The 16106-nt window shown below is 31.0% G+C and overlaps 1 protein-coding gene across 2 annotated transcripts; it reads left to right on the forward strand.

The window, feature by feature from the left end:
- Positions 1–9357: 9357 nt before the first annotated feature.
- LOC120152094 lies at positions 9358–12105 on the forward strand. Of its 2 annotated transcripts, XR_005518656.1 has the most exons (4): positions 9358–10351; positions 10458–10650; positions 10795–11679; positions 11767–12100. XR_005518656.1 is itself a non-coding variant. In XM_039164386.1 (3 exons), exons 1-3 carry the CDS (start codon positions 9926–9928, stop codon positions 11388–11390), a joined length of 1215 nt encoding a protein of 404 aa, XP_039020317.1. In that variant the 5' UTR covers positions 9358–9925; the 3' UTR covers positions 11391–12105. The 2 variants fall into 2 exon arrangements, 1 of the variants encoding a protein (XP_039020317.1); XM_039164386.1 differs by having other exon boundaries at positions 10795–12105.
- The last annotated feature ends 4001 nt before the right edge of the window (positions 12106–16106 follow it).

Genomic DNA, 16106 nt, shown 5'->3' on the forward strand with positions numbered 1-16106 from the left:
ATGAAATGATAATTGATTATAGGGTAAACTATACCAATTGTCACTAAACTTTGAGTAATTTTTTTTCTCGTTCAACTTTTAAAAATTATAAATTGAGTACTAACATTTACTGTTTATAACAAAATGATCACTCAACAACTTTTATTGTTTGTTATAAAAAAACTGAGTTAAATTGTTAAAAGCTTACATAGACAATAAAGTGTTGTCACTTGACCATTTCTCTCTCTCTCTCTCTCTGTGAAGCCCTCATGCAAGAAGATCCCCTTTGAACTAAAAGTACTTAACAATGGAGGATTCCTCATACTCCATTGTTGAAGAAAGAATAGAGTTAATTGTTTCACGAGATAATAAGAACCACGAATTAAGAACAACCCATATAACCATACCTTTGATCAAATATGGGGTAAAATGATCAAATGTGTAGTTTACCCTTGAATAAATTAACTTCAATCACAAAATAATTTAGACATGATGCCAAAAATAACCCCAACGTTTATCAAAATGATCATTTTACTCCATTATTTTTTTTAGCATTTTGGCCTCTAACGTTCAATGGGGCAAAAATCTCCCTTTATAGATGAAAATCAATAGTTAATACACGATTAACACTTCAAAATATAAATATTTTTTACCTAAAATGAAACGACGAAGACTAAAATATCCGAACGAAATAGAAGACATCGATTATTCTATCAAATACTATAAGCATTCTTGCCCTAAAGTGAAACATTGTGTTCTAAAATACTACAAAAAAAAATAGAATATAAGAAAAAATTATAATTTTCATAAACGTTGGAGTCTAATTTTAACATTACCTTAATAATTTAATTGTGAAAGCAAGGTTAATCCCAAGATATGATGAGAGTATCCGGTGATTGTGATATTCTTTTCCTTTTTAAAAAGAAAAGAGGAAAAGGTGACATGATTTGCCATGGATGGCAATAAACGCGTACAAGTGCAGTCCCTATGAACTGAAAGAGATGTGCCAAAAAGAGGCAAAGAATCCTACATATGTTGGATAAAAAGTAGACAAGATGTGCTCAAATTTCAAAGGCGACGAGTGGAAGAAGAATAACATAGAAAAGGCTAACGAGCAAGCCTCCAAGTGTGGGTAATCAATGGAATGCTGATTTTCTTAAGCATCCCTTTATTTTTGGGACCCCTAATTAACTTGGTCACTCGGTGTTATCATAATTAATGGATAATTCATAGACAAAATATCTAAATTACTATTCAAATTAATAAATTTATACATAATTAAGTAAAATGGGTTCGTTGATCAACATCAAATGAAATGTATATCTTTCTTTCTTTTTTTTATTAATTTAGGGTAATTACAATAATTTCTACCCCTGTTACTTTAAGTTTATAACAATGATTTGGGACCTCAAAAAATAACAATATTTTTTTTACCACTTAGGTCGTTCGGTTCGTGCTGAATGTAGACTTATAACTGATGTAGATAATCTATTTATTTTAATATGTATAAAAAATCATCAAATCTAATGAATTTTAAAAATCGCAATGGATAATAATTTATGTCTTTATGTTGTTAACAAAGTGTTGATAATCAATGAAGTGGTTGAAAATTTATAACAATTTATCCCTTATGCTGTTAACAAATAATTTTATAATTATCAATTAATTATTTAATTGTCCCATTGATTAATTAAATTTTAATTTAATTGATTAACCTAATAGAAATAGAAAAAATAATACATCTATAGATAACATTGTACTCAATAATAAAAAGATTAAATTATATGTTTAATAATTAAACTATCAATTTTGATGTGTACAGTTAAATTAAAACTAACTAATGTCACCTTAAATCCTTCAACTCAATGGATCCAGCCCACCCACCTAATATACCGGGGACCAGCAAACACTCGATCATTACCTCAATATCATTTCAAATTTCTTATTTTTACTTAACTTTGAGGTCGTGGGATCGAGTTTCACGGAGGACATTTCATAATTCGGAGGTCTCTTACGAAAGCTGCTCTCAACCTGGTATTGGGAGTATCCTACTATCTTACCTCCCCTTACCCCATATATATAGGAAAAAGGGAAAGCCATTTTTTTTATATTGTTCTTAATTGATCTATATAACTTTTAACGAATAAAAATACTTCTAAAATAATAAAGAAAATATAGAATAATGATAAGAAAATTACCGAAAATATAATAATAATAATAATAATACACTGTTACTTGAAATATATAAATAAAAAAACAAAATAAAAGAGTAAATGTTAACATCAAATCTAAAGAAAATCATAATAGACTTTGCTTCCTTCGGACTTAAGATATCCTCCGCCAAACAAAAATAGTTTGCTTTATGTGAACAAATAATAGCAAAGTTTGAGTGTCTCTATTCATTTTTGCACTCCACACCCACTAATTACTTTACCTCACTGTCTGTTGGTAAATTCCGATCAACTTATTATTACTCAGCTATTCATTTGATGCGACAATATTATCTTGGGGTTTGTACTGATGACATGTTCGATAAATATTAAAACTGATAGTTTAAAAAAAATTAAAATTGATATTAAAATGAAATAAAAACTGGACATTTAGTATGATTTTAAAAAAAAATAAAAGTTTAGATACTAAAATATATAAAATTGATAGTTTAAATATTAAATGCGTAGTTTATATTAAGATATTTAAAAGTTTATAATTAAGATAAATGGACTATGTAAAATAAAATTTGTGATACTGTGATGTATAATTAAACCAAAAACAATTTCATCACAAATGTCATCAAAATAAATGATATAAATTCCAAATTAACGTGGCACAGTAGTAGTAGAGGAAAATTTTACGACGCTCGACGGATATCGATGAACACCACTAACGATGAGTATATTTAATTTAATTTATAAAACTTTAAATTATAAAGTATTCAACGTGTAATTATAAATTACTTAAAAATCTAAATGTAAATTATTTAAAATAAAATATTAATTACACTATTTTTATAATTTTAATTTTAATAATAATTATATCAAATATTAACTCTTAAATTTAAAAATCTTGATTTTTTTTTGCTTTGAAACCACTGTGACTGTCGTCGCTGTCGTCGTCACAGCTATTGTTGTTGTCATCATCTCTTGTATTGCTGCCATCATCACTATCGTTGCTAATTTCGTTGTCGGTGCTGCTATCCTTATCACTTATGATATTGTTATCGATGTTGTTATCGTTTTTGTCATCACCGCCATCGTCGCTGCTACCACCGTGTCAAATCAAGAAAAAAGAATTTAGAGTTTTTAATTTAGGGTTAATATTTGATCTAATTATTATTTAAAAAATTATAAAATAATATAATTAATATTTTATCTTAAATAATTTACGTTTATATTTTTAATTAATTTATAATTACATGTTAAATATTTTATAATTTTAAAGTTTTGTAATTTGAATTAATGGTGTTCATCGTTAATAGTACTCATCGATACTCATCGAGCGTTGAAGAATTTTCCTATACTAATACTATGTCATGTTAACTTGGAATTTATATTATTTATTTTGATGACATTCATGATTAAATTGTTTTTGGTTTAATTATACATCGTATTATCATAATTTTATTTTACATAGTTTATTTATCTTAATTATAAACTTTTAAATATATATTAGGGTAGAGTACGCATTAGTATATAAACTATCAGTTTTAGTCTTTTTTATACCTAATTTTTCAATTTTTTTAAAAATCATATTTAACATTTAGTGTTCATTTCATTTTAGTATTATACCGTTAAAAATTAAAGCGTTTAATACCTAAACTATCAGTTTTAGTCATTTTCGTGCTTAAACTTTCATTTTTTTTCAAAATCATACATAAATTTTAGTTTTTGTTTCATTGTAATACCCTTATGTTAAAAACTTTAGTTTGTGTTTTATTTGGCACCATGTTCAAAATATAACATTAATTTTTTTAAAATTTGAATGTTTAGGTGCTAAAACGGGCTAAAGTTGATAGTTTATATACTAAACGTATTAAATTTTTAACGGTGAATACTAAAATAAAATGAAAACTAAACATTAAATATGATTTTAAAAAGTTTATGTACTAAAAAGACTAAATGCATAGTATACCTTTTAATAACTTAGCTAGTTCTGGGTAGGGCTGAGCAACGAAATCGAAAAATCAACACGAATCGAGTAAAATGGTTTGGTTCGGTTTGGGTTTACCTTTAAAAGGTTCGATTTCGGGTTGATTTAAAGAATCAATTCTATTGATTCGGTTCGGTTCGGATTTCCATATGGAACCCACTTGTTCCATATTGAACGAAATAGATAAAAAAAAAATTGAATTTATAGTTTCAAGTGAATTTTTTATTGAAAAACGGATGAACCGAATCGAAAAATCGATTTCACATAATTCGGTTTCGATTTCGGTTTAAATTTAAAAAAACCATTTATTTTAATTCGGTTCCATTTTTAATAAAAAATCGAACCGAACCGAATACACCCTAGTTATGGGCTGATTAAGAAAATAACAGCTTGTAATGTAAAGGATAAACAGACGGATGTCAGAACTAAGTACGAAAATGGAATGGTTCGAATTTATGCAAATAGATATCATCACAGTATCACCAAACGACAACCTTATTTCCTCGGACCCATGTACTGTTCAGGTGACTCTTGTCTCTTATACTCGATCTTTTTTCTCTTTTTAGTTATATATTATTTTTATGCCTATACTTAAATATGTATTAAATTCAAATGTGATGTTATATTTTTCCTCGTAAAAATATTTTAATAATTAAATTTATATAAAACCCAAATAATATTTTAAAGTTATTTATATTTTTTATTTTTAATTAATCAAATCTTACTTTAATTTACATAGATGCTAACACACTACTTGTGAAGATTTAATTTCAAACATATTTAATTAATCAAATCTTATTTTAAAGTTATTTCTCTTTTTTATTTTAATATTTGATACCTTAATGATTACAATGGTGATTTGAATATGGGACCTCGAATATACTTTACCTGAAATTGATTAGGTCATGGGCTTTTATCTGATTTTAACATTGGGTCAAAAATATAAGGAAATTGTTGTTCGATGGGATTCTCTGTCCCAAATGTGCCCTACGACGTCAATCGTATGGATTGGGGACAGGCGACCTGTCCATTTCCTCACGCCATTTGTCACACGTCAAAGTAAGCTTATCAACTCTTCAAATTACGACACTTTGCTGATGCTGTCATTTTGATTTTATATTTTCTATATGTGATATTATTAACGATTAGAAGAGAAGAAAAAAATGTTTTTAGGCGGAGATTCCTGCCCTTGTTTGGAGCGGCAGGATGAGCGTATTGCGGGTATTTAAATGGTTTCGGGTCCAAAGTACTTGTACAAGGCCCATTTCGTCATTTCAAGGGTTTGAAAGCTCCCCTCAATTATTTTTGCATTTATTATTAGTATGACAAATTTGATTTAAATCAATATTTAATATATATATTTAAATATGAATCTAAATTTTATTTGAAACCTAAAATAAATTAAATGGAATCAAAATTTATTTAAATCAAATATTAATATATTAGTATATCCAAATGTCAATCATACGATGATTACAATGATATATTTTTTTTACTAGTTTTATTGAATAAGAACATTACCATTATTAATTTCAGTTATATTTATATGTCTCCGATAAATTGAAAATAATAAATTTCATATAATAATATGATCATTAATAAATAATATGTTGTTGATTGGTGATAATGAGTTGTCATTGACATAAAGATGTCAAAATTAATGCATGAGTTTGTTGTTAGAGAGACATATTGGATTAATCCACTACAAACATATGTCTTATATGTCTTTGATTATTATTTGATGATCACAACATTACTCATGATGATGACTATACGTATGATCCTCAGACTTGAGATCATTATTATATTAACATATATTGTTGTATGTTTTGATATAGTTATAAATGGTCCGTAACTGGTTGTATTATAAAAACTGATATTGAACATGTCACAATATATGTAGTAGAGTGTGAATGATTAAGATAGGATTTGTCATTCTTACATAATAGGAAATATATTACAAACCACTTGATTGAGTGAGATTAGAAATGCATGGATATGCTCAAATAAGTTGATATGAGATATCACAAATTATTCGTTAATTATAGTTTACTTTAGATATCAAATAATAATAGATGGGTTATACAAGTATGACTATTCTAATACTTGTGTCTGTTTTAGATATAAATGACAAAAGGATATAATACATTAAAAGAGTTATCACGAATATTATGTCGAATCATGACTTCCTATAGCTTAGGTGACAGTGATATTACTAGATGTCACTAATTATTTGTAATATTAAAATGATTTTAATAATTATTACTAATTTTACAGGAACCTACAGAGTCGTACCCTAGGGTTGAAAAGAACAATTTATAAATGAGTTACACATGAACAATTTTATTGTACATGAATCAAAGTATAATTAATATTAATATATATATATATTCATATATGTGTAATTTTAATTATACATAAAATACTAAATTTATATTAAAATAATATAATTAGACAATTATAATACTTTTATTAAATTCGGAATAAAACCCTAAGAGTTAGGACAAAATGTTATAAATAGAATATGATGGTCTAGCAGCTGCTTGAATCTTTCAAACAAAATATTTTAAAATAGTTTTTGAGAGAAAAAAAGTACTCTCAATCGGGGAATTGAGTAGAGGTCGAGATATTTTCGTAGAGGCTTAGGATTTGAACTATTCGTGACTACACTGTCGTATTGGTGTTTTTTTAAGAACTTAAGGTAAATCAGACATCCCTTTCTCTCGATTTTGATTTTCGTATATGGGTCACCTATGAAACCGTCGGATAAATTTTTCACTGTGTCATGGAATGTATCGACGATCCCAACAATAATAAATTTTATTTTTTTAATATTTGAAAGAAGAAATATTTTTAATTTAGTTTCAAAACATAAATTAAATGTCGTATTTATTAACGAATCAAATATATAATTCGTAAAATTCGCCCTTTTGTGATTTCCTATATTTATTATATTAAAAAGTAACGAGGATTCTCTTTTATTTTCTATTTGTCCTTTTATTTTAAAATAAATTGAAAAATGAAGGGCGGGGATTCGTCTCGTGCTTTCAGGATTGAACTAATCCAACGGTTTCTAAAAACCAGTCATGCGACAGGTGGCCACATCAAATCACATCCAAGTGTAGTGAGAGACGAACATATTGTCCCTGTCGTAATAGCGCCACGTGCCCTAACTAAACGACATACATTAGCCGCTTTTACTCTTCCACTGCTTTTCCTGTTTAGCCCCCATAGAGTCTTCCGTTTTACTTTAACACCCCCAACTTAACCCATTTTTGAACCAACAGAAGAAACAGTCGTTGTTTTGTGGATCCGTCTTTTACTCATCCACTTTGCTGATTTTAACCCTTAACCTTTTACCACTTTGCCATATTTTTTTGACGAAATGACCATCCTACCCACACAAGTTTCTCATGATTCTAGACTCTAGTACATGTATGCAGGAATTCTAGACATTTCTACATAAAGTAGACCGAATTACAAGTAAAAAATATATAAATTGTTTTCAATTTTAAAAGATAATTTCCGAGTACGATAAAGTAAACATCATAGCCTTTTACCACTTTACCATACCTTTTTTTTTTCTGATGAAATGACAATCCTACCCACACACGTTTCTCATGATTATATACTCTATCTAGTACATGTATGCATGAATTCTAGACATTTCTACATAAATTCCAAATTATCCTTTTAATTTTTTTATGGAGATCATACTATCAAGAAATTACGTATATAAGATATGTATGTGTTGTCAATAATCGATAGTTAACAAAGATTCTAAACGAATAACACCTTATAATTAGTGGCGGATTCAGAAATTTAAAAACGAGGTCTAAAAATTTTAATACTCTTCTATTTAATATAATGAGAATGCAAAATTTCTTATTTTTTTCTTATTTTTCTAATATATTTAACTATACTAAATATCTAGTCTAAAATAATATATATACATCTGACCCCTATGTGGCCATATACATCCGTCTCGGCTTATAACCAACCTAAAACTTTAAAAAGAAAAAAAATATTATATTACTATATAAAACCTTTTAAATTAATTGTATCTCAATTTTAGTTTTTTCACAATATTAATATATTTTAAAATTAATTACATATTTAAAAAATTAATAATAAAATTTATGTATATTTATAAATGATATTAATATCATTTTATTTTTAGCTGATATTAAAACTGAAATTTGTTTGGGATATTTTTTTGAAAACAAAATAATATATAGGATAAACCCATTCTGTGTATAAAAAATACAACAAATTTATAATTTTATTATCGTTCTATATCTATATTTATTATAAAGCATACAATTGAATAGATGTAAGAAATCAATTTGACATGAATTCAGCAGAGAAATAATTAAAACAACAATACTTAATATTAATTCAATGATTTTATTATCTTTGCTTATTTTATACAAATATTTAAATAAACAATTAAAATTATTACTTAAGATCTGAATTTATAATCAATTTTTTATGCTTAATTTTTTTTATTAATATGAGTAAGATAGTATATGTTTAAAGATAATTATCAATATTTTAACATTGAACGCTCAAACATCTGATATTAGTGCTCGAAATTGAATATTAAAAAAATAACAATAATTCATTTATTATGGAGACCACTTGATTCGTGCATGTATAAGTATTTTATCTATACACTTATAATCATTAATCATATTGATCTTTACAAATAAATATATTTATATAAATATTTATTTCTTATTTATATTAAAAAATGTATGCTTAAATTCTATCTCTCTTGATAACACTATTTCAATTATGAATTATGACTATTTAAATTATTGTTTTAATATAATTTCCTAAAAATATTTATTTATACATTTATAAGTAATTAAAATTAATTGTATTTAAGAATATATTTTAAAAACAAAATATTTTATTAAAAATAAACAGCATTCACACCTATCTAAAAAACTGGTAATATCAATTTTTTATTAAATAATAAAAGAATAATAGTCAAAGAGCAGCAAGAAATTTCCAACTGGCACCTTATCTTCAAGTTCCTATACGTGGCATCATGCTCTAACCTATTCTAAAGAACCGGACCGGGTTCACTGTTTGACACGCTCCCATCAAATCAATGGGTTCAATCGTCCGCCACGTAGGATTTTAACGTGACCGTAAAAATATCGTCAGCAATGATAACTGGCCTTTTATAATGCCCTCCACCGCCAATGCCAAACGAATAAACAACACTTCCACCTCCATTTTCACGCTTTCTCTGCAACACTTTTATTTCATCGTTTTTCTTAAATACCGTTATTACCCCGGCGATTGTTCATCGGAAAACCGAATAGGCTCGTCGGAGAAATAAAGATGGAGCCACTGGTCACTGATGATAGTCGCGTGAATTTCCAAGGTGATCTCTTTACATTCTCGTGCCGTCGCGTATTTCGGGAACTTTAACCGTATCTGAAAAGAAATTTAAAACCTTTAAGCAAAAACAACTTAGATTTAGAAGAGTTTTGAAGTCATTTGAAACTTTTTTCGGCAAAAATAGAGGCAAATTAGTAAATAATAATCAGGCTTGTGACTCGAGTCTTGGTGAATAGCATTGATTTTTGGCCATCTACTTAAGATTTTACGAATTTCTGTGTTGATTGCGTTTGACTGATCTCATCACAAAGCCATACGTCTTACCGTTATTGAAGCGGAGAATCAAAAAGAGTTTGAAGTGTTGTCGGGGTACCGGTGGAAGCAAAAGAGGGGTTTTGTTTTGTTTTGTTTTTGTTTACATTTCTTTTTACCAGAGCTGAGAAATATGCCTTTCCCAATGAAGATCCAACCTATCGATTTCAGCCCTTCAGAATTGGTAGCACCGCCTCGTTTGGAGACGGTAAAACCGGTGGTGAAATCCCGGTTAAAGAGGTTGTTCGAGCGCCCGTTTCCTAGCGTTCTGAGGAATTCCTCGGCGGAGAAGGTGGATGCCGTTGCAGCCGATGAGCTGCCTTTCAGTAAAGAATGCGCGACGGAGTTCGAGCCGAACTCCGTTTGCTTGGCGAAGATGGTGCAAAATTTCATCGAAGAGAACAACGAGAAACATCAATCTGGTGCGGTTAGGTGTAATCGTAACCGCCCTAAATGCTTCAATCGTAACTGCAACGAAAGCTCCGAAGACGAAATGGATGGCTTCGGTTTCAGTGACTCCAGTCTCACTTCTTCGGCTGAAACATCTGAAGTTCTAAAGGTAAAGCAATAATTCTTCCTTGTTCAAAACAGTTTTTTGTTGTTGTTGTAAGCGATATCATATATTTCTAATTTGTTTTTATCCTTTTTCATTTTTCATGGAATAGAGTTTGGTTCCTTGTGGGAGTGTGAATGAAAGGAATTTGCAAGCTTACACAGCGAAGATTATGGAGAATAACAAAATTTCTAAACGAAAAGATGATTTCTGCAGGAGGATTGTTACTGATGGGTTACTGGCTGTTGGATACGATGCTTCTATTTGCAAATCTCGTTGGGAAAAATCTCCCTCTTATCCCGCCGGTAATTTCTCTCTCTCGACTTTTTTTCTAGAAACATCTCTATAAATCTGGGAAAGTTGTGCTATCCATTTCTCTCTGTTGTGGTTTGAATTTACAATTTTTTTAGATTACTGAAATGACAATAGCTTGTTATTTTAACAAGCAGGGGAATATGAATACATTGATGTGATGATTGACGGGGAGAGATTGGTGATCGACATTGATTTCCGATCAGAATTTGAAATTGCCCGCTCAACAAAGACATACAAATCAATCCTTCAAATGCTTCCCTGCATCTTTGTAGGCAAAGCTGATCGTCTCCAGAAGATAATTGCTATTGTTTCCGAGGCCGCTAAGCAGAGCCTGAGGAAGAAGGGAATGCATGTTCCTCCATGGCGCAAAGCTGAGTATATCAGCGCCAAGTGGCTCTCTCCTTGTAACCGAGCAACACCTTCACTTGCTCCTGCATCCACGCCTGCACCCACAATTGGGATACTTAAATATTCTGAATTCGATGCCAAAACCAAGGATAAAGACCAACCTATTATCGAATTGATTTCCGATGATAAAAACTCGGTTGAAGATGATGAGTTGGGCGAGTCCATATTTTTTTTGTCTGAGAGCTCTGAGGACGAAGGGGAGGAAAAGGTGGAGAAAGATGAGTGGAAGCCACCTGAATCAAAACCCAAGAGCTCACAGACTGGGATTAAGATCGTGACCGGTTTAGCTTCAGTAATGGAAGATGAACCAAGAGAATTTTGACTGATCATTTTCCCCCCCTGTTTTCCCATTTGGGATATTACAGAACCAAATACTATGGTTAACTGCTTAAATCCCCTTCTGTTTTTTATATGTAAGGGTTGATCTCTGATTTTTACAATTAATATGAAATCAGATTGTTATATAAATGGATAAACAAGACAAGCTAGAATTTTGTTCTTGAGCTGGTTGCCCTTTCTTCTTTCATCTTGAAACCGAGTGTAGGTCTCTTAATTCTTATCTCATATTCTTCATCTTTGAACTGTAGAGTCAGAACAAACAGGAACAAAAGGTAGAGACCCATCACTTGTGCTTTGCCTTATTTTTTATGCTTATTATAGTTTACCAGTTTGTGATATTGAATAATGTTTTCTCTTAGGTACTGAATTTTATGATGGAAGGAGCTGGCTCGTGCGTTCTCTAGCGCTGTGAAATTGAGGTTAGGAGGCCTAAGGCAGTAAGCTATTCTTTAATGGCTTCAACTGATAATACCTCCCCCCCTACTAGGTATTTTGTTAATGGCATTAAGTAATCTTGCCCTGCCTACGTGATTGGGATTGAATTGATCTTGTTCATGGTTTTGGTGTAGCCTGAACATTGAAATACCTCTATGTTACCATTGTCTTCATTATGATCCACGGTTTTGGCTGAAGTGTTAATAATATATTCCCATTCCCATCTTACGTTTGCTTAGCGAATGACATGGGACCGAGCCCGAAAGTTCAATAATTCTAATTACGACTACTACGTCAGTTTCAGATAAAGCCTGTGAGGTTTGGGAAGAACTCTAGATGTTGGTTTCTCAGTGGACATTTTGTTATATACAAAAACTCGGATTTGAAACTTGTTTAAGTGATATCAACTTAAATGGGTTGAATTTTGGAATGCAGCGACTTGAACAAGTTCACAGGGCTTCCTTGATTTCAATTTCAATTGATTACAACATCAAAAGCTTTGAACTTTTTTTAGCATTTCTTTAAAGATATTCGAGTTTTGGGCATCCCACCTATTGAGATCACTCTTTTGGTTCCAAAAGTTTTGAATTCTTTTTGTATTGGATTAAGCATCTCCATTAGCCTCTGATGCATATAATATATTTTATGAAAATGTTACATTTGTCGCCTTATCCACCGAAAGTTAAAACTAAATCAACTCGCTCGCATCGGTTTCAATGAAATCTCTTCTTCTCTCAAGTTAAAGCGTTTATTCTTGTACCGCGCATATGATTTCTGACTATATGCTCCCCCTAATGTGCGCCAAAACTTGTCGTTTCTTTGCCTCGGAGGTCCACCATGGTATCTTGAGAACTGCAGTTCAGAACAAACAATTTAATAATATGTCTGATATATCATATATGATTATCACATGCTTCATAAACTGACACTTAATTGAAAGGAAAAAAGGTGAATGTTTCCCAGAAGTCTATTAACAAAAAGAAGCATAATCATAAAAAAAATGTGGTAATCTTACAATTTAATTTTTCTTTCAACCTGTGAGCTTTAGATAAATAATTAATCATGAATATTTTTGTAAATTCAAAATAATTTAAGGATAAAAATATTAATTAGCGCTTTTTTTTATCTGTTTTCTTCCCAGCACTATCTTCTCCTGCCTCGGTGCTCGAATGCAACAAGTAAATCCTCATTTGATGTTGCGAAGATAAATCGTGTTCGGGTCGTCTTTTCCTTCGTATACTACCTTCTTCGACTTTAGATATCTCTACGGAAGACTCTTGCTTGGCCGGAAACATTGGGTTCACTTGGCTCAGTTCCTAGTTGTTTGTAGGAACTCAGTTTCACCTCTCCGCTCGGTTCATTTGGCTCTCAATGTCATCCAATTGCTCACCTTGAGCTTGAACCAGCACTGCCATGTCCATGAAAAATTGGTGTAATTCCTTGAGATGGCTCTCAAAATTCTTGAATCTCACACTCCCCTACAGAATGTCGACACAAAACAGGTTCCCAAATGTTGTTCATATTTTCTCTTGCACAAGATATGCAATACATCTCTCTCAAACACCCAATGCTTTATACTTACAATTTGCAAGTTCAATTGTTAATTAAACATATAAAAGAAATTCGATCTCTCTATATATGTTTGCAAAATCTTCAGATTGCAGTCAAAATTTTCATACAACTATTTCATATGTACTAAATAGGGTGAACTAACCTGTTGAAATCAAAAGATCACGAGTCTTTTTATCTGGGTTTTCTCCTGTAACCGTAAAATATCTTCTCTGAACAGTATCTCTGTACTCAGATGAGATCCTGTGTCTCAATTCATTGAAATTTTTCATAGAACCTTTCAACTTCTTTCTCAACCCGTTCAAAATCGAAGTCCTCGTCCGGTCGGAGGAAGTGCGCTTAGGGTGTGGGATTTTTTAAGGCTCCGCCGTGATCTACCTTGGTGTGACTGTCTTTGGTTGAAGTACGCTTAGGGGTGGAATTTTTTAAGGCTCCGCCGTGATTTGGTGGCTCGAAGCAGAACGAGTGACGGTGGTGGGTTGTTCTGTTGAGGGAATTGGGAGGGAAGAGCAAGAAAGGGGTGTGCGACGGCGCAAGTGGGGAAGCTAGGGAAGAAGAAAAGTATATTAAAAGAGGGTAAATTATAACTTTATCCCTAAATTACTTTGAATTTATAAAATTGACCCTAACTAGTATTTTATTTAAAAAATTCAAGGCTGAAAGTAAAAATTAAACCTTTTTACTAATGTACCACATCAGAAAATCGTTAAAGGTTTAACGGCCGTTTATATTAAATGATCACGTCTTAATTAAAATGGAACAAAAATTACTAAATATTAACCTTTTTAGATCGAGTAATCATACGTTTATAAAAATAAAACAAAATTAATCAACTCTCTAGTTCACTATTTTTATAAAAGAAGTGTTTTTATCCCAAAGAAATGCTTTTACATTGATTGTTGCATTGTACTTTATACGATTTTGACCAATTTTTTTGGATTTACGAGAATGACCAACAAAATCGCAATGCGATCTATAATTCGCATTGCGATCTCCACTATCGCAAATTCGCGTTGCGATAGTTGGAAATCGCGTTGCGCTTTTCCATTTCGCGTTGCGATAGTTGAAAATCGCGTTGCGATAGTCTACAGTTGTCGTTGCGATTTTCCAAATTCGTTGTGATAGTTAAAAAAAAGATTTTGTTTCTTAAGAATTTTCTCTAAAAAGATAGTATCCGCACGGACGTGTCGAAGACACGTATTACCACGACCACGACCACGACCACGACCCGAGACTAGACTAGACGAGACGAGACGAGACGGACGACGGCGGCGGCGCGCGAGAGTCCCCCTTGTTCTCTATCACTCAACAAGAAAGTGGGAAAACCAAGCCTTAAATACCATTCCCAATAGTGTTTCCAATACTATGTGGGATTGAGCATTACCAACATTTGTTTCTAATACAATGTGATTATTCAGGAAACAATTAACAATCATGCACCTTAAAAAAATTGAATCAGCAACCAATTGCATTAGTATTATACGATTAAATATGTCATAATTAAAAGTCAATCTACAATCAATCGCGATTATTGTAATTTTAAGCAAAACATTCAAAAATAAAATCACTATTTAAGGCTCAATCCCACATGGGAACAAGTGTTGGTAATGCTCAAATCCCACATAGTATTGGAAACACTATTGGGAATGGTATTTAAGGCTTGGTTTTCCTACTTTCTTGTTGAGTGATAGAGAACAAGGGGGACTCTCGCGCGCCGCCGCCGCCGTCCGTCTCGTCTTGTCTCGGGTCGGGGTCGTGGTCGTGGTCGTGGTAATACGTGTCTTCGACACGTCCGCGCAGATACTATCTTTTTAGAGAAAATTCTTAAGAAACAAAATCTTTTTTTTAAACTATCACAACGAATTTTCGCAACGAATTTGGAAAATCGCAACGACAACTGTAGACTATAGCAACGAATTTGGAAAATCGCAACGAAATGAAAAATCGCAACGCGATTTTCAACTACCGCAACGCGAATTTGCGATAGTGGAGATCGCAATGCGAATTAGAGATCGCATTGCGATTTTGTTTGTCATTTTCGCAAATCCAAAAAAAGTTGGTCAAAATCGTATATTATCTGAGATTTTTGGTCACTAAGGTTATTTTCTCTCTTTAAGTTAATGCCTACTCTGTTATACGTGTATAGATGTATATGCATGCAACATGATTCGATAGCTTAGCGGGCGTTTGGTTGGGGGAATGTAAAATCTACGTTCCCTAGTTTGGTTAGCTGAAAATTACATTCCCGATAATGTAAGGTTATCAATAGTAAATTTTTTTAAAATATATTACCAGGAATGTCATTACCTCCATTTCCTTAGGTATTATTAGATTATCGACATTTTATACTAAAATGCTCTTAATTTTTTTCCCCAAAAATATCATTATTCTTTCATTGAATAATAAACATTATACGAAGGTTAAATAACAAATTTATCCATAAACTATTTTAGATTTACAAAAAAAATATATAATTAAAATTTTATATGGAGTTCAGGGGTTAAAATAAAATTTTACCCTTTCATTAAAAATTTTTATATTTTCAATTTTGTAAAAAAATATAAATTTTATGAATTTAATTTTTTTAAAGAAAATATATAAATATTTTTCAACTTGTTAAAAAAACAAATATATAATAAGGATAATTTGATCCAATATACATTCCAATAATCTTTTATTCCTTTAACTAAACACG

The sequence above is a fragment of the Hibiscus syriacus genome, unplaced genomic scaffold (assembly GCF_006381635.1).
Source record: "Hibiscus syriacus cultivar Baekdansim isolate YM2019G1 unplaced genomic scaffold, ASM638163v2 tig00111084_pilon, whole genome shotgun sequence".
NCBI lineage: Eukaryota > Viridiplantae > Streptophyta > Magnoliopsida > Malvales > Malvaceae > Hibiscus > Hibiscus syriacus.

Bases quoted from the DNA above. Each gene is read 5' to 3' on its own strand.
- LOC120152094 (XM_039164386.1), top strand. From the start codon at position 9,926: ATGCCTTTCCCAATGAAGATCCAACCTATCGATTTCAGCCCTTCAGAA. The intron at 10,352-10,457 runs GTAAAGCAATAA...TTCATGGAATAG, and splicing joins AAACATCTGAAGTTCTAAAG to AGTTTGGTTCCTTGTGGGAG. The intron at 10,651-10,794 runs GTAATTTCTCTC...TTTAACAAGCAG, and splicing joins ATCTCCCTCTTATCCCGCCG to GGGAATATGAATACATTGAT.